Source organism: Lissotriton helveticus, chromosome 3_1, assembly GCF_964261635.1.
Source record: "Lissotriton helveticus chromosome 3_1, aLisHel1.1, whole genome shotgun sequence".
NCBI classification, from domain to species: domain Eukaryota; kingdom Metazoa; phylum Chordata; class Amphibia; order Caudata; family Salamandridae; genus Lissotriton; species Lissotriton helveticus.
Genome location: NC_136061.1, coordinates 1,753,086,568 through 1,753,106,413, shown reverse-complemented (window position 1 = coordinate 1,753,106,413; position 19,846 = coordinate 1,753,086,568). Strand labels below are relative to the sequence as shown.

Below are 19,846 nucleotides of genomic sequence, written 5' to 3'. Positions count from 1 at the left end.
TGATACTTCGAAGACTCTTCCAAGACAACAAGGTGCAAACATCCGGACCCAACACTAGGCGTCGATCTATGCTACAATATGAATTCAGCAGCCCACATGCCTCGAACCTGAGGTTCTGGCACCCCGGTGCCCCTTCAATCCTAGATTTAGCAGTGTGGGTGCAAGTGACTACTAGCCCCAGCAGCTAATCCACCCCTGAGGTGACCACATCCGGGTGTGGGTCACCTTTTCTACCCAGAACCCTCTATTCCACCACTTTTAAAACCTTCCTTAACTGTATAGACCAGGTAGACCACTATAGAGGTGTGGCTAGCCTTCTGGGGTGTACACCTCTTGACTACATAATGTTCCTGCCTGCCTGGGTGCAAATGTGCTTGTGGGCAGGAGGAGGGCTTTTTCCTCCTTTGGGAGGCAGCCTGCTTGCATATCACAGGCAGCGTAAGCTTTGAAGCTCACTGCCTTAATGTGCCACTTTACTAGGCATCCTATCAGGGAGGGGAAGTGTGACCTCCTTCTCGCCCAAGCCCTTGTTTTTCACTCCTAGGAGAGTTCACCCCTGCTGGCAGAGGGTCAGAGTCCGGTCTTGGCGGCAACAGCTGCAAGCTGGCAGCCAGAGCACAGGGAAGGCTGGGGCAACTGGGAGGGACACCTCTAAGGTAGCCAGCTGGGCGCATGCCACATCATCCTTGAAACAAGAATCATGTCAGGGGTGATGAGGAACATTGTTTGAAACCAAACGTGACATATTTCGGCTGTACCATAAAGGAGCTGGCAACCTCGAGTTTGCCCGGATGCAGCCCATGTCATTCTGTGTACCGCTGATCACTTATAGCAGCCTTTAATGGAAAAGGGTATTATAGCGACATGTAAGCTTGCACTTATATGTTCACACTTTTAATATAAGGCACCCTGCCTCTTGGGCTCAGGAGGACTTTCTTTGGGGATGACTGGTATGAATTAAAAATAGTGCTTTGAGCTTGCCACACATGGTGAAAGCAAAGTCGAGTTCGAGCAGTTTGCACTGCTCCTGCAGTCTGCAATGGCAGGACTACTGTTATCAGTTTACTTGGGTCACTCAGGGGGGCACATATTCTCCTTCAGGTCCTGGTGATCTCTTTAACTCTCATGCCCTGGGTACCACTGGAACCAGGGACTTAAAAGTGGGGGTTTACATCTTTGCCAATTTGGGTTACCAATTCATATGTATTAGTTTTAGGGAGAGAGCACTGGTACTGGGTTCTGGCTAGCAGGCTTCAGTGCACTGTCAGAGTCAAAAACCAGCATCTAGTACTTCAAAAGGGGGCAGGCAAAAAGTGGGTGGGGACACCAGCAAAAAGCCTGTTTTCTTAACCTATCCAGGACAAAACGTATGCTTGATAGAATGCACACATCCGTACAGGATTGTGCAAGGGTGTGTGGTTTGGCGCATGGCAGCCTAAAGTGTGCCAGCACCAGGGGAAGAGAAAAACAAATAGCATATCACGTGTTTTTCACTGAATATTTGATGCAAAGCAGCGCTGCAACTTTGGTAGGTGTTCTGAAACCTTTATTCTTTATTTAATTCGCCATAATTATTTGCCCCTTTCATGTGATTTTCCACTCATGTTAGTCACATCTCACCTTTTTGAGTAAACAAAGCAAAAATTATTTTTAATGAATTCTTCATTAAGACATTTTTTGCGATGAACATAAAATGATGTCTTCATATGTAGTTGCAAATAACTTTCTGACAAAACATAATATCTACAGATTTTAATAGTCCAAACAACATAACTAAATTGTTTCCTTTTTTTGTTTCTGTACAAGATTTAATTATAACCCAACTCAAAGACACTATTTTATTTATTTATTTATTTTATTTTTTTTAAAAACCTTTATTGTACAGAAAGCGCTCACAGATACGGGCCTACAACCCATCGGGCCGGCCACCACAATAAAGGAAACATAACAGGTAATACAGAAGCTCCCACAGGACATCACAGCAATCCATACGAGAAGCAAAGGCAAAAAGCCACCGAGCAACCACCACGTACAGGATGAGAGAAGGTTGATTTTATAATAGAAGAAAGGGTGTCTCAGAATAAGGGCAATCCGTAAAGTCCAAAGGGCCGTGGTGGGCCGCGAACAAGCAGAAGTATCGAACACAGGAAAATTTAAAAAGAACAGGTACATTTTGGCAAAGGCAGAACGTGAGTCCCACAGTAATAGGCAATTGCAACCGCTGCCCCGCGCCTTCCCACCACTACGAAAACACACAATAATACACAAAACAAAAATTAGGCTTGCAAAACAAAGAGCCCTCTGCCACAACAACCCAGGGGAGGAAAGAAAAAAGGGGGGAGAGGGGAAAAAAAGGGGGGGAAAGGACATAGGAAAAAAGGGGGGAGAAGTAAGAACGCAGCATCACTGCACGCGCCCCACGGCTAACGAAGCACTCAAGAATAGACCAGCACATGGAACCAGTGGTAACAGGAGGAATGAATGCGTAGTAAACCGTGACGGCAGGAATACCAGAAGGCCCATGCTAGCAAAAACACCCCAGGGGGCCACATGCCGACACCGCGTCTCGAAAAAGGGGATACATAAGAGCCATAGAACCAAAAAAGAATGAGGGGAAAACACAACATGACAGACCCCCCCCCACCCCGCACATCCCACCCTGCACCCCTGCAGAAGGCTATGGCCTACCCCCCGGCAGCGTGCCTGTCGCCCTAATCAGAACCCGAAATATAGAAGAGATAAAAGTAAGAAAGAACCAAAAGACAAAAAGAAGAAGGGAAAACAGGGAAAGAACAACGGGAGAGGAGCCATATAATCAAAACCCCATCAGCTCCCACCCTCCCGTCCGAAAATACTCAGAGCCCACAGGAAGATAATAAGCACAAGGATAAACTCCAGGAACATGAAGGAGAATCGAACATAGTCATACAGTTACAAACGGATCATCCGACCATACCGCAAGATAACAGTCCACGAGGCAAGTTCATCTCAACCCTGTCCTTGTTTATCCCAAGCTGTAGTCGTCCAACGCACAAGGAACCAGATCATGTGGAACAGGAGGTGAATAACAGGGAGTCCAATCGGCAATCCACACAAGTCATATCGATTGCGACCCGGATGAGCAGGAAAGGACGGCAACCACCTCAGGCAATGCAGGCACAGTTCCGACGACAATATGAGGGAAGCCGATCCGGCGGAGCAATCACAGGATCTTCGTTCGGCCATTCGAGGCAAAAAAGGAAAGGGAGATCCAACAAGGCCGGTCCGGACGGGACCCGGCCGGCGGACCCCCTGCACAGGGGGGAGCACAGGATGAAGGAGGGCAGCGGACATCCGTACACCCACACCAACGGCAGCCGCCGGGCCCACGACCTCCAGGAAAGTTCCAGCAGCACACAACAGAGATGAAGCCGCACACACCGGTGGGGGCCCAGCAGGCCCGGCAAAATGATCCTCCTCCAGGTCAATGATAGGTGCGGCCATGGGAGCACTCCAGGAGCGCAAGGCGGCGAGGATGTCGCCAAGCGTAGGCTCACCTTTACGGTATTCAGCAAACGTGCCATGCGGCGGACCAGCGTCGCCAGTCTCGGCCAGGCCGAGAGACATGGGGTCGGCCGCCATCTTAGAAGCCCGGCGGGGCCGCGGCAGACTCCGACCCCCGTCCGGACACCAGCGGGGCAAACAGGATACAGCCGACCACCAGCAGAGGCACCACCAGAGCAGGAAGGGGGGCCACCAGAAGAAGGCGGGTCGCCGGCTCCCCACACGCTACCGGCTCCGTTCTCCGAGTCCGGGCGGAGGGACTCAAAATGGCCGGACCGGAGAACAAAGGGGAGACGAGCCACATACACGGTCAACCCCGTCCATGGAAGGCAGCGCCCCAACACCAGGCCGCAGGACCGCCGGATCAGGCCCGGATAGCCGTAATCGGTCTAATTGCACATCGGCCTCTCCGACCGAACCCACACCGCCACCAAGGGCCGGCCACAGCGCTCCATCCCGCCCGGGCGCCGCCAAGGAGTGTCAGGCCCGCTCGCTCCGGAGGCCCCGAAGCAGACAAGGGTGAAGATCAGGATCCGCGGCACCCAGGAACAAACGGATCAAACGGTAAGAGCCTGTGAAATGTCGTAGTTCCATAGTCTATCAAAGAATACTTCCCGGGGCAGGATAAAATACAGGATAGACGTTCCAAACAGGAAAGCGAACGGAGCCGAGCTAAAACGCGGCCATCTCGGACGCGAGCTTGGCTCCTCCCCAAAAAGACACTATTTTAATGCTCTTGGAAGGAAAAAGGTTTAATTTGCTCTCCTGAGATGCCAACCTGTGGCCTTCAGGTAAAACACATGTATGAGGCTTGTGCATGAACCAACCACGCTGTCTTAGTGGCTATTCCACTTATTTGGAATCTTTCTCTTTGCACTGATAATGGCATGCCCATGTCACCTGGTTCGTAGGTCAGTGTCTTTTTGATAATCGGGTAATTATGGCGATTACTACATGTCGTCAGCGAGGGAAAGGTGGAGTGTGCTTGTTTAGGACCACGTTACCTGAACACAGAAAGGATTTCCAGATCCCCATAAACTCAACCTCTGTGCGTGTACAGGTACTGATATCACGCTCCTTCGCTGCCATCTTCACCGCAATGCCGGATCTTTCAACAGCCTTCTGAAATGTACACCATTCAGACTTGGCACCAGCTATGGGCACCACTAGGCTTAGGACAAACCACAGGCACTGCCAAGGTTAGATATATCACACAACAAGAAGCTACCCTGTCTCAGTGTCTGAGTCTTAGTGAAAGATGAGGCACGTTATGCCGATGGATTAGGTGGTGTTGGACATTTCAAAAAATACATATTAAAAAATATAAATAAATATATAAAATTAGTGGTGGAGATTAGGGGGTTTAGTAGGTACTAAACCCCCTAATCTCTACCACTCATTTTTAAATTCGAGCACGCGCTGAGCCATTAAGGATTTCACGCAGTATCGTGCATCGATTTTTTTTATTTATCATCACTCACTCGCTTTTTTAGCACAGGCCCCCACTTAGTTATAGAAGTGCCTCCCTGTCTCCAGGTTGTAGGTCCATCCTTTGTCAAACGTGGTTTTTAAAGGGCGAGGACAGTCGATAATGAAGCATGACACCTGGTGGTGTGTGAGGCCAGTCCATATATTTTTTGAAATGTCCAACACCACTGTAACCTTAGGGGTGTACAAGGATAGAAGGAGTCAATACTGAGGTACAGATATAACCAAGATTTATTTGGTTTTCTACAAATTGCAAGCAGTTCAGTCCTTCTCAGGGGATTTTGTTTTCTTCCTGCTTTGTCTTCAGTACACTTCTCAGGCAGGTCGGTTTCTTTATGTCTCACCGTCTCGCCCGTGTGGAAAGAAGAGAAAGGAAACGTGGCAGTTAGCTCACTGCTCAAATTTAATAGGCTGGCAATGGGGCAAGGAGTGAGGGTAACATTCGTGAGGAGAAAATAAAACCATCACCATCAGAGAACCAAAAAAAACACTAACCCGAGGTGTGTGGTGTAAAGTGCTCAAGGTAAACAGTTGCCCTGAAACGACGGTCCCTCCCTCTCCCTTCGTTACCCGGTTCCCCCCCTTTTGAATCGTAGGAGTTCTTTAAATCGACCCCGTTCCTGGCTGAGCCACGCGTCTTCCTTAGCGTGGCTGGGCGATGCGTGGGGACGGTGGCCTCCTGGCTTCTCCCTCGGCGGTTCTTCCGGGTCTCCCTCTGGGTCCGAAGTTCTGTTGTCAGGTCTCCTCGTCCCGGCTTCTCTGGGTCTTCCATCCGGTTCGGCGTCTTCAGTCCTTCGGTCGGCTTCCTCTCCTCAGCTCGATGTCGCCACGGTTCGCCAACAACTCTGGGTCTTCTGTGTCCGCCTTTTCTTCTGTTGAGGCCAATGAGGACAGACCGACGAACTCTGACGTCAGGGGGTTCAAAGTCCAGGAAGTCCAGGCTTCCCTTAAAGGGCCCGGACCAGTCCTGTAGTGGAGACGGAGAGTCAGTCACGGGGAATATTATAGGTGACTCCGCGACCCCGTGACAACCACCTAATCCATCGGCATTATGTGCCTCATCTTTCACTAAGAATCAGACACTGAGACCGGGTAGCTTCTTGTTGTGTGATATATGTTGGTTGGAGGCCAGCTCACCTTGACTACCCCACAGCCTCCTGTTTCCTCCCCTTTTTGAATAAAGGGTTTCTGTGTGTGTGTATATATATATATATAACAGCCAGGGTTAGGACAAGCATTCTGCAGCACGCAAAGAAAGATGAAAATGCCATCAATGATTGTTTTTGTGCAGGAAGGGGTCCCTTCCAGCACAAAGACAACCATCGCTGCAATGCAGGCATCCTTGCAACCTGACGCAAAGGTGTCTGCTTTGGCACACTGCTGCTGTTTGTGTGCCGGCACAGGGGGAAGGACAGGAATGCACTATTTCTTGTAGATATAGTGCATTCCTGCCCTTTTATTTTGACACACAAAAGCACAGCAGGAGGGCTTGCTACGCTGTTGATCATCAACATATAGTAAATGAGGCCCCAGGTTTCTTAAATTCCCACACAAAGCTGGAATAAACGCTTTTGAATTTAGTCAACCATGACCTAATAATCTCCATGGACACTGCCCTAAATACACGGTTTTGGCAATATCATATTTGTTAGCACATTTTTAGCAAATTGCATCTTCCCACCAAGAGCAAAGGATTGATTCTCTTCAGTTGCTGCCTAATATTACTCCGTAATGGGGCTAAATTGATTTCTACTAGATGATCCAAAGCCTCAGTTATTTTGACACCTAAGTACACCGCTTCTTCCAACACTCGATGATCGTCCAAATCCAATGCTTTAGCGCAGATCACTTGCGTCCCCCATCATTTAATCTATAGCTAGAGAGTGTGCCAAAATACTTAACTTCTTTTTTTATTTAAAGAACAGCGCTTGGGGGTCCACCTTAACTACTATGTCATCTACATAGGACAGTACTTCATGCTCGGCTTGCTCTGTCACTGCAGGCCCTATGAGTTTGTTGTTCTCAAGCAATGTTATAAAGGAATCAATATAGAGGGCGAACAGCAGCGGTGAACAGGGGCAGCCGTGCCTTGTCCCTCTAGTGATCAATATATAATCAGATGTAACTCTCATTATCTGCAATTTCGCATTGGGTGCATGATACAGTGCCTGAATAGATTTACTTACTTAAATTTCCATCTGACGAACCATCCCTGGGGGGGGTACGTATACCGACCCTCCTCTTCGCGGACGACACGCTCCTAATCTCCAAAACCCCTATGGGACTACAGAAACTCTTGGATAACTTCCAATCCTTTTGTACCGACCGAGGCTTGGTCATAAACACCAATAAAACAAAATACCTCGTCCTTAATCCCCCTAAACAGAAAGTGCGCCCCCCTACCTTAAACACCGAATCCCTGGAAAGGGTGAAAGAATTTGATTATTTAGGGATACGCATTTCTGACAAAATGGATTGGACTCCCCATTTAGATAAGATGCTGCTGAATCATAAAAGGATCACAGGTGCCCTATTAAGGGAGCAACGTTCCAGTTCGTTCAAACCAATAGGAACAGTCCTAGAGATCTATGCCGCCAAAGGTGTCAGCTCTGCGCTTTATGGAGCTGAACTTTGGGGCTTTGCATCTTCTCAAGCACTACAAAAATCTGAGAATAAATTCTGTAGGCAAATTATGTCGCTACCTCAAAGTACCCCCCTTTTGCCCTTATTTATGGACCTCGGCTGTACTCAGATCGGCGAAATTGCGAAATTTTGCCCTCTCCTATTATGGGCCCGGATTTGGCGGGTAGAGGAACTTAGTGCCTATGCGAGAAGTTTGGAAGAAATAATGGAGTCACCACACTGGGCCAGAGTCAAATGGTTAACTGATATGAAAAATCTATTGTCAAATTTGGGCCTATTAGACTTTTGGTCCAGCAGAACCTCTCCTCCAAAACAAGTTCTTAAAAACCTCTTTCGGGATTGGGCTTGCTCCCAAAGGCACTCTAGTCCATCCATTGGCAGACTCACAGAGGATTTTTTGATGTTTAAAGACTGTCCCAGGCGAGAACCCTATCTAGACACAATCGGGAAACCCTTTGCCCGGTCTTTGTATTTTAAATTCAGAACGGGTACTCTTCCACTGAACACTTTTACCAAAACATGGAAATCCTGTACAGACAAAACTGACCTGTGTCCATCTTGTTCAGCCCACCCAGAGACATTGGCTCATTTTTTATTTGTCTGCAAGGAATATGCCAATCCAAGAAGGGTGTGGCTGAAGAACTTGTGTCGGCAACTTGGAACTAGGAGCCATGCTGAGGCAACCAGGATACTTGTTTCGGACAGTTATGTACCCTATGCTTGTGCCCTAGCAAAATTTCTATTTTGGGCTTGGGCTATTCGAGCCAGAAAGCTTAAATACTCTGTTTAATTTTTTCTTAAACAATATTTATTCTAGTAAATGCTGTATTTCTTGTTATCAACTGGATATGTATCATTAATTTTATCATTACTTTTAAACTGCTTTTATGATAATGACATTTTATCGAAATAAAGCTTTTTGACTTTGACTTTGACTTTGATTTACTGAAACTCAGGTCAAGCCCTTTCCAAGCTAAAAATGCCCATAAGAAACCCCTCCAGACCAGATCAAACACTTTTTCAGCATCGAGTAATATCAAGCTCATATGTGTCCTCATATCCTGAGCAATATCAAACAGGGCTATTACCCTCTTCACATGATCAACCGTCCCCCACCCAGGAATAAAACCATGTTGTCGTAATGATAACACAGAGGAAATAACACTGCCTAGCCTATTAGCCAGCACCTTTGCGTAAATATTTGCATCTGCATTTATTAGTGAAAAGGGCCTATAGGTTCCATGGCTAAGGGGGCAAGGCGGTGTCTTTCTTTCTAAATATGATGATATTAATTGTTTCCCGTGACGGAAAAACTACCTCTGACTGCGCTTTTAAGAACACAGAAAGGAAGGCCCTACAAAGTATACTAACAAAGGCTTTAAAGAACTTATGGGGTAGATTATCAGGTGTTGTAGCTTTGCCTGACGCAAGTGAATTGATTGCATCCAATATTTAATCAGAAGTGATTGGTGCTTTCAACACTGTGTGCACCTCTGCACCCAGCTTGGCACTATCTAAAGTGCCCAGTAAAGCCTCCGATCGATTCACCGGGGGGTTAGTATCCTCAGTATATAGATTCTCATTGTAATCACTTTAGATCTGGGCAGTATCTGCCAGAGAGGTCACTTTGCGTCCCTTGGAATCACAGATAGCCGCAATAGCATTCTCAGACTGATTTTGTTGAATACGCAACACGTGTAGGCAACTCATGTTCTCCCCGTATTTATAGTATTGTAATCTACAGTAATGATATTTCGCAGTGAGTTCTTTGCTAAAATATTGGGTGATCCTAGCCCCTAGTACAGCAATCCAGTGACTAACCTCTGTACCTATCTAGATTACCACCTATTAAATTGGTCAAGTTATCCTCTAGCAGTGTCAGCTCTTTATTTAGCTGCTGAATTTCAGTGCACTTTCGTTTCTGTTGAGATAAGCTATAGCTTAAGGATTCACCCCTGATGCCAGCTTTTAATGCATCCCACAAAGTATTGTCAGAGACTGTACCCCCTATTAAAGCCCAAAAACTGATCAATCCACTAGTGCATATGGTCTAAATACAAGTCTTCAAGCAAAATGACCAATCCCCCTGTGGTTTGCCAAGACCCTTGTATAAAATTTCCAACACCAAGGGGTTATGATCTGATAAAAGCTCTATGGAACTTTTCAATTACTACCTGGTCACCAAGGTATGTGGACAAAAAAAATAGTCCAAGCATACTAGTTTGTGGTGTGGGTAAGAAAAAAACATGTATCCTTGATGAGGTGCCTTTAGCTTATCTCATAGATTGATAAGCATCTGCTCCTTAATAAGCATCTGGGGTGCCCTGTAGACTGATGGCTCCCTGCCGATATAGGGTTCTGATGCCCCCCCCTCTTTAATATATAAATGTATGTTAAGATCCCCACATTAAATGATTGCCGTAGGCCAGGACGAGAGCTCTATATTCAACTGTTCAAATATCTTGGCCTCATCCAGATTTTATCCATAGATAGTTCACAGGGTAAGAAGTCTCCCTTCGCTCACTCTGCATTCTAAAAATAACCCACCAAACCAGATTGTCAACAGAGCATCGGGCTGTCAAACATCTAGCTTTACTGGGTAGCATCGGGTGCAATGGTCCATTGAATAAAGAGGCGTATTTGCTATTTAATGCTATGGCCGTGGCACGCTTGAGGGTGGCTTGGATCGGAACCACCTACCTTTGCGGTATGGAAAGTGCTTCACTTGAGCAGGTGGTTTCCGGTACATAAGTGTCAACACCGGCACTTGTGACAGTCTGCCACATGGTGGCACTGTCTGTCTAGTTTAGAAAAGAGCACCACAACATTTGTTTATTAATTCAATACACATTAAAAATAACTATTAACTGCCACCCAATCATTCTTAATGTTTTGGGGGCCTGGAATAGTCCGAAGTGTCACACTTGTAGGAGTGTGATGGTTAGTAATTGTGTTGGTACTATCTTTGGCAGCACTGGCAGAGGCAATGTGTGGTGCAAGCTTCAGTGGCCTGCTGAAGAGGGCCCTGGCACTTATGTTTTTTGTTTGTTTTTTACAAATTTAGCCCTGGGTATGGAGGTCCTGGTTTCTGGTGACATATAGTATGGAGGTTAATGTATATGCATGTAAGGAGCCTAATTACCAGAAACGGGGAGGTAGGGTCTGGTCATCTGTAACTAAGTGGATTGATACTATGAATTGTTAATGCCACTTGTACACACACTGGCTCGTATATTTGGTGTCTTTTCTCACTTTCCGTATGGATTGTTTTACTGTTGCATTAATGTATTCAGCACCAACCGATATTCAAGTCTCTTAGCTTGTCGTATATTTATTCTGTATTGTATTCATACCTCTAATGGCTTCTGTAATACGTACATGCCTTATGGATTGTGTATATCCATGCACTTTATTGCTTTTTACACTGATTTTGTACTGTATTTGCTCCTCTTCTTGCTGCTGGGTTGTAATGTATTGTAATATTGGGATGAAGCCCTTTTCCCTCTCATCCTCTCTCCTCTTTGATGAAACATTTAAAAACATGAGATGTGGCCACATTAAATTTGTAATAACAGGTTGGCGATCTTGCTGAACAGATGAGCAGCACCACATATCTTATGTTTAACACTCCTGTTGCGTTAATAGAGTTAGATTTATCAGGACTTTGTGCTGCTGCAAAGTGTCACAAAGTCTTGAAAAAGTATCTTCTTTACATTTTTTTGTGCTAGAAAAGTCCCAATTCGTCAGAGTAAATAGCGCTTTGCGCTGCATTGCACCACTTTGCATGAAGGGTGTGTTACATCGGTGGGACTTGGGTGTTCCTGCACAAGCACCCATGTTTTTTGACAGAAGACCCTAAAATTGTCAGAGCAGGCTTGACGTCTCCTTGAGGCAGTCACAAAAATATGTTTATGCTACGCGGTACATCACACATTAAATGTGTGAAATATTTAAAAACTTTTCTAGGCATAGTGTTTTGTACTGGAAGGATAACCTTCCACTACAAAATCTATGCTTGACATCAAGCACACATCTTTTTGTCAAGGTGCGGGGTGGGAGGGGTGTGCGCAGCCTGTTTGCGTAGCAGGGGAAGACAGCAGCTTACCCCCCCTTTGGCTGCTGGGCTGCACTGCACTGCACTGTATTTTAGGAAATCTACCCTCTGGTGGTCATGTCTGAGTGCAATCTGAATCCATGGGGGATATTTCCAATAAAATGTCGGCGCGCTGTGTTACTCCAAAATTGGCAACCGCGCGCTCCAACATTTTTTTTAACTCACGGATGTGCCGTATTTGCAAAAATACTGCAAACTCCTGCGTTTCCCCTAGCGCTGGGTCTAAAAAAGCTGTCTAGCGCCAGCTCAGACAACCTTGTGCCATGTTGCAAGGGTGCCTGCGCTGCAGTGGCGACTGCTTATGTGCAGGAAGGGACACCTTGAATAATTTCTCTTTGTGTCGCCATCCTAAGACCACATTTTACCTGGCATTAGTTTTAAGCACTGCCCCATCCTTGTAAATATGGGGCAGCGTCAAAAAACAATGAGTGTTGCAGCAGATTGCCCACTGCAACACCAATTGCACCCACTTTCCCGCTAAGTGAAGCTTGAAAAGGGGCATTTACAAGGCGGCGTTAAGCCACGTTAAGTGGCTTTACGCTGCTTTGTAAATAAGGAGAAGGGGATATCGCCACCACTAAAAGTGACGTTCTGGTGGCGATATCCCCTTGCAAATATACCTGCTGATCCCCAACCATTTAATGAACAAATATGGATAGGGAATTAATTGTGTAAAATCAGGAATCAGCTATATGTGTGGGTTCACATTTCTTATACAGCGCCAAAGCTCTGGGAGAGAGAGTCACATGCTACCATCAAGGTGCAGCTCTACACAACGTATTAATAAACCTTGCATCCACAAAGTAGGTGGAAAATATTATTTTATTGTATTTATTTTTATTTAATTGTAAGGCAGGGTCTATGGGAGGTACACACATTTTTTGGAGCAAACTTACGTAAAGTTCAAAAAAATGTACTGGACATAAAAGCAATTGAAACAGAGAGGCGAAAAGTTCACAGTTAAAGTGAAAAGTAAACAAAGTCACAGCACAACCCCGTGACATGACATCACTCAACAGTTGAGCTAAGGAAAAATAAGCTAAAGTTTATGAGCAATGACAATTCAGTCATACAGGAGTGGGGTGATGTTGGCTCATCTCACATTCAAGTTAAAAGGATGGCCACCTTGCATCAAGGCAGCCAGGTGAGCCCTATACATGTGGCACATGGGGCGGGGGTAGATCACCTTCCCAAAGATATCTATCATTTTTTTTATGTGTCTAAATGGTTCTCTATACACCACTGTTTTCTGAATATACTGCCCAGACACATGTTTTGCTAGCTGTTCTAGCAAAGTAACCAGGAGCACTGTTTCTCGGCAGTATCAAATCACATATGTATCTGTAGGGAAACTGTGTGCCCTCAACTCACGGTGGACGAAGGATCCCATGGTCCATTCACAGCTGAAAGCAGCCTCCTGTCTGCCATAGACATGTACTGCCCTTTGGTATCCTACCATTGCACTGGTTACTATTCAACTGGTCTTAGAGGTCATGAAGGCCTCACCAGGCACAGAAAGCAAAACCAGTTAAACTTCTCTAATTTCCACTCCTGCTTCCGCTAGGCCCTCAGCAGCAAAGCCCCAAGTGTGGTACAGTGCCAACCATGCAAATTTTTGGGGCTGTATACAATGGGAGTTTCTATATACTCACTTTTATGCAAAGTATTTTTATTGAGGCCGGAGTGTCCCATGCAAAGTATATGGGTGTGCTCACCTGCCCTGAGGGCCTAACTACATGTGAATCATAATTTTTTGTTTGGTCCTGGCATCATGCTAATCTAATGTGTGTGCAGAGCCCTGGGCCTGTCCATTATAATGTGAGGTCCAAAATCTGTGCTGTCACCTGGAGATCCACCATGCATACCCTCATCGCAGGAGAAGGACTACTGTTCATGCCCTGAGTGGGTTAGGTAAAGCAGCGGTGGCACAATACCAAGTTGTGTGACTCTTTAGTGTCAGAAGACCTTTTTGTCTGTGTAAGAAAAGAGTGTGGTCTATTGAACACTCTTGAGTAAAGTGTCATTTTATTGTGAAGCCCAGACCTTGCACTAACACTCTGTGTGTGTTCAGCATGTGTATGTGCAGTGTGTGGTAGCACATGTATGGCAGTACATGTATTGTAGTGACAGTGTAAGTACTGGGACCAGCGAGATCCACTTTGGATAGCCACTGGTTTAACCTGGCGCAAGTTAGAGGGTGGATACAGCTCCCCCAGACAGTGAAAGTGTTCCTACTACTTTCCTGTATTTGGCAGATTAGGATCCAGACACTGAAGTGCGGCAAGAGGTAGACAGGGTTACACTTGCAAATTCAATAAGGTCCTTAATAGGCTTGCCTTTTTGTCTGTCCCTGATTACTGCTTCCAAAAGGCTGATGACAACTAGGTGCAGTGATCTCACACTTAATTGTGCCCTTGTTTTGGAATACCCCTGCTTGGACCAATAATCAATGCTACTTTTTGTGAGGGCCAATACCTTGCAAACAAACTGAGTCTGAGGAGCAACTCAAACTGGTTTGGAAACCTTAGACAATGGATCCATTTCCCCTGTCTGGAAGATGAGTTCAAAAGTGCAATCAAAATAACACTACTTTTTCCAGTTCCAAATTCTTGACGTAGGAAGGGAGTGTTCCCCTGTGTACCTGTGTGACCAGTGCTAGTGTCTGCATGGCAGCCAGTCTCCCAGAGGTGACCTGTTTTGTGAAGGGGTCCCCTGGTCTGCCAGAGTGGTTCATGCTGTGAAGTATGTCAAAGATTTAAAATGCCATGCATCATCATAATATTTAGCAGTTGGCCTTGTGTGCAAGAGAATGGTTCCACTGCTGCAGACATAAGAGTCCCCTTGTCACTGCCAATATGGAAAAACTGATTGGCAATGATGCCATACCTGCCAAAAAGACACACCCACTGACGGCCAGTCTGGAGGCAGTCCAATATGTTCAATCACCCATCTGCACACAGCCTGGGAGAGCACTACTGCTGAAGACGAGTACTGCTGTGTGGGCCTGCTGTGCTGATTCTGCCCAGTGGCTCAGTACCAAGTGAGGTTGCCAATGCAGCCCCCTGTAGTTAGAAGGGCTGCCCGCCGCAGAAGAAGATACTCTGAACGCACCCATCCACGCCATTTGAACTGTATGTACAGTGAGCAAGTAAGCGCGGGGCCTAACTGTATTTGGAATGAGAGGCTGGAAGTGCAGAAGAACTCTGCTGTACAAACTCAAGACTTTTCCTGGGTGTACTTGAATTGGTGAAAGCTATTTTAACTAATCTGTGTATTTAGACATTGTGGTATGGCAAGTGAACTGCACCTGTGTCTAATCAAAGCTTATGCTCATGCTATGCAGGGAGGGCTGTAGACATTGGGAAACTCCAATTGCAGGGAGAGGGCACCCAAAGGGTTTAGCATCTCGCCGAAGATCAATCAATCAATCACGTGTTTGTTGAGCGCGACTATTCACCCGTAAGGGTCTCATGGCGCTAGGGAGGAGGGGAGGTGCAGGTTCCAGTCCATCAAGGAGGGGGTCTGTCGAAGAGCCAAGTTTTAAGGTTTATTGTTCAGATGGGGAGTGATGTAGTCTGTCTGAGGTGGAGCGGTAGGGCGTTCTAGGCTCTACCCGCCAGGAAGGAGAAGGAGCAGCCTCCTGATTTGGTCTTTCTGGCGCGGGGAACCACGGCGTAGGAGAGCTGGACTGATCGTAGGGTTCTTTGGGGTGCGTGGAAGTTGAGGCGGCTGTTGAGGTATGCTGGTCCGGTGTTGTGGAGGGCTTTGTGTGCGTGTGTGAGGATCTTGAAGATGATTCTAGCCTCGATGGGGAGCCAGTGGAGTGTGCACAGGTGCTGGGAGATGTGGAAGTGTCTCTGGTATGTTGAGGACCAGTCTTGCGGCGGCGTTCTGGATGTTTTGTAGCTTGCGGGGGAGGTTTTTGTTTATTCCGGCATAGAGTAGCGTGTTTGTGGAGTGATCTGACGTTGAGGAGGATGCATTGCAGGGTCTTCGGTTCGGGTGTGCTCTTGCGAGCGGGTTGTGCTGGGTCCGTGTTCCTGGTGGTGCTGTAGGTGTGCTGGTAGCAGTGACAGCTGAAGGGTCCGTGGGTGTCGGCTGGTGATGCTAGCTTGCCGTTGTTGTTGCAGCATGGGTTGAGTGCGTGGAGTGCCGCTGGGTCGTAGCGTTGGCAGTGCAGAGGTCCAGGGTTCCTGGTGCAGGTCGCGGTCGGGTCGCGGATGGGCACAGACAGGCTTGCCTTTGGCGTGCCAGCGGCGCCCAGCGGCCGCTATTAAGTAGGGGTCAAGGAGGACTGGGCAGCCGAGAGGCGGGAGCGGGGAGGTGCACTGGCTTGGGCCGGTCGCGCAAGTCGTGCTGGGGGTGGGGGCCGTCTGGCAGCAGCGGCGGGGAAAAACGGGCGAAAAAAGTGGGAAGAGAGGAATAAAACAGAAAGGTGCAAGAAAAGTGGAGGAAAGAGATAGAAGGAGAGTAAAAGGGAGAGATAAAAATGAGGGTGAAAAACGAGTAAAACGGAGCAGAAGAGGAAAAGCGGAGCGAGAGGAGGAGACAGAGGTCCACTGGACCACCAGGGATGAGGCGCAGGTATTACCTGCGTGTGGAGGAGGGCCACGAACACCAACAAGAGAGTGCAGGGGCTCGAGGGAGGCCTCACTTAATGGTGACACAGCGAGGGTGGGAGAGCAATTTCACTGATGGTGTTCGAGACAGTACCAGCTCCAATTCACCAAAGGCGCTACTCACCAAAATGAAGTCACATGTGTATTTAATAGATGGGGTGAAATCTTTGGACATGGTAGGTGCTGTCAAAAAGAAGACTGCTGGAGAGATTGATAGTTTTCCCAATAGATTGATGCTTCCCAAACGCTTACAGGGTTAGAAAACCGTTGGTCACATCCAGAGATTCAACAGAGTTAGTAACTTAAGGGACAGACCAGTGCCTTAACACGGCTCACCGGAGTGAGAGGGGAGGAGCTTGTCGGAGAGGGAAAGAGTCAGTCAGTCATATGTCAGTGATAGATCAGTGAAGGCTGGTCCAGCAGTGGCAGTCAATGGTGCTCGATAGTCTCATATGTTCCCCTTTTACAATCTCTAACATCTCCATCAGAGCCGCAGTCTCTCCTTGGTCGAATGCTTTTTTGAGGCTTTCAGTTGGCATAATGCCCCCCAAAAAAATAGAATTAGTAATTGCCTCTCAAAGCTCCGTTGGGGTGGGGAAAACAGTTACAAGTCTGGCACAGCTGCTACTTGACTGACTCTCATAGCACCAAACTCACCTTATATACATACTAATAGGGAACTAAAGCAACGCAGTGCAGCAAGTAAAGTTGGTGCTCTACATTGCATGAAAGGGAGAGAGTAGAACAGAGCCATATCTAGTAAGATTTGGTGCTGCTCTCCTCTCTGTGTAGGCACACTTATGACTGCCATGCGCCTACTATGTTTTAAGGCGTTTCCTGCATTATAAGTGTGCTGTACAATGCAGCACACGTGCAAATTGGGAAACAAGGAGAAATTGAAACATTTACCCTCATTACACCTGCTTCAAGAAGGAGTAGAATTTGGGTGCCCTACACCCTCGACCCCAGACACTGCAACAAACACTGTCACCATGGTAGGACATTTCACCTGCACCCACTGCCACAGCACACACACAGCAGCCCACCGACCAGCCCCACCCCGAATACACCACAGACACCACCTGAAAAAAAACATCAACTCGTATGCACCCTTCTCAACACACACTCACTATGCAAATATAACACCAAGGTTTGGATCCTCACCCTCACACAAGACGGCATCTTCTTCACTGATATCTGGCACAACCCTACTTCTGCGCGCAACATCGCCACTGCAATACCCAAAGGTTACAAGATCAACTTCCGCGACGGCATCAACTAGCCTGGTGGAGGGATCGCCTTCATACACAAGGAATCCATCCAATGCACCACCACAAATGACAACATCACCCCAGCCATGGAATACCTCATCTTACAACTCCAAACAGATAGCAAAAACCACCATCAGAGTCACCTTTGCTTACCTTCCTCCAGGACCACGCCCAGTCTTCTGCAACTTCATGGCCGGCTTCATAGCCCCCCTTGCCATAGACTCCAACATTTACATTTTCCTTGGCGACCTCAACTTCCATCCTGACAACCACAATAACATCAAGACCACCAACCTCCTTGACAGCATGAACAACATCAGACATACCCAAATCGTCCATGACTCCACGCACATGTTGACCAGATAACACTCATGGTGAATAGCAATTCCTTGCATGCTATTATCACTCTGCTTTTAATCATACCACCTTGATGGACAGACTTAATAAAATTTTCTTATGACATCAAGATAGGTATTTTTAATAACTTGGATTATGTTTCTTTCCTTCCTTTGTTTCACAATTTTTGAGCACTGCAACTTTGCCCCTCTAGCCTATACTCGGTCATCTGCCTTGGTTGAGGGTTCAACCATTGGGTCCAAGAATTGCTAGCCTCAGGTTTGTCCTGAGGAAGGGCATATTGGACACCACTTTTTCAATGAGAAAAACCCAGATGACGAAGTTCCACTAATGAGTGGGCTGATGGGTACACTTTCCAGCTTAGGACTCTGTACCTTTTCTCCTGATCTCTCTTTTGTATTTATGTTTTTCTTTTGCATTAACATTTTGGTTTTGTCTTCCATGTGGGACACTCTATAGGTTCCAACTAATTACTCTAGCTAATTCAGACTTCCGGTACCTTCCGTGTGTTTTATTGTCTAGTTGGGGGACAAGGTACCAGAAGGTCTATAAAAACATTTCCCCTCAGGCCCTCCACCACTTTTTGTGTTTATTCGGGTGATTTGCCTCCTCTAATGTCAATTTACAGATAAGCATTAGCCCGGCAAGATAACTCAGTGGTTGAGTGCATGCTGCAAATATCTCTGTGTAACCTGTAGGGGCAAACCCAACACTTTTAACTAGGTAGGTAGACAAAATGATAGCCAATGAGTTCAGTAGTAACAAGACCTATATGTAAGCACTGACACACAGCAGTTTGCACTTAGCATTACATACAATAACACGTGCAATGACAGCTGGGCATTACACAACCGTGACGTTACCAGCGTACACACCTGAACCTCTCCTGACCAGCCGTGTCCCAGAACTGCAGCTTGACCCGGCGGCCCGGCTCGACCTCCACAAACTGGACGTAAAAGTCGACGCCCACCGTCTGGTTGATGATGTCCAGGAAGACGCCCTCGGTGTAGCGCTTGAGGAGCGAGGACTTGCCCACGGTGGAGTCCCCCAGGAGAATGATCCGGAACTGATAGTGCCAGAAGGAATCCATGGACGGCAGAGTGAGAGCGGACTGAGGGGAGGCGAGGGGCGCGAGGGGGGTATGGAGGAAGCTCCTGTTGGCAGAAGGCCTCAAGCCTTGGAACTAAGTCAAAAAATAACAAAAACGTAAAGTTCTGCGGCGCCAGGTCGAGCAAATCAAATGGCACGTAGCGTCGACGACACCCGAGGAAGTGCTGAGCCTCGTCGATAGGAATTTTGGAGCTAAATTGGAGTGGTTGTAGAAGGCTGGTTGGGGCATGCAACAGCCTGCTCCCGAAGGGCCCCAGGAAACGACGTGCTGGGCCCGCGTCTGGGCAGGCCTCCCCTGCACAGCGGCAGCACAGCCCCAGCCCCGAGATCCCGCAGACTCCAGCCGACTGTCTGCACCCAACGACCCGGAGAGATGTTTATGGAAACCGCAAGAGGTGTGGACGAAAACCAGAACCATTGTTTATCGTAAACCTGACGTAAGCGGGCCGAATCCCCGCCCTCTCCCCCAGAAGAAAGACACGCTTTATATATTTTATAGAAGTAACAATTAGACACCAAGATTTGCAAAACCGCGGCCCAGGCGCGGAAAGCACCAGCAGAGGGAATTTATAGCCGAGTTAATGTACAACGTTTCCTCATTTCGCGAACGTCTCTGCCTCAAGTAGGTCAGGGAGGACGCAGGCCTCGTGCTTCTGACTGAAAAGGTCGAGCATGCTGTACCCACGCACCGCTGCTTCCCC

At 47.3% G+C, this 19,846-nt stretch overlaps 1 protein-coding gene across 1 annotated transcript in view; it reads right to left on the bottom strand.

Annotated features, from left to right (window-relative positions):
- The window catches only part of LOC144823757 (ras-related protein Rab-39B-like), a 37,716-nt gene extending 18,190 nt beyond the window's left edge, over positions 1–19,526 (bottom strand). The window contains exon 1 of the mRNA XM_078682562.1: positions 18,911–19,526. Within this exon, the coding sequence (XP_078538688.1) occupies positions 18,911–19,125 (215 nt within the window). The 5' untranslated portion in view covers positions 19,126–19,526. The remainder of the gene's footprint in view (positions 1–18,910) is intronic.
- Positions 19,527–19,846: the final 320 nt, after the last annotated feature.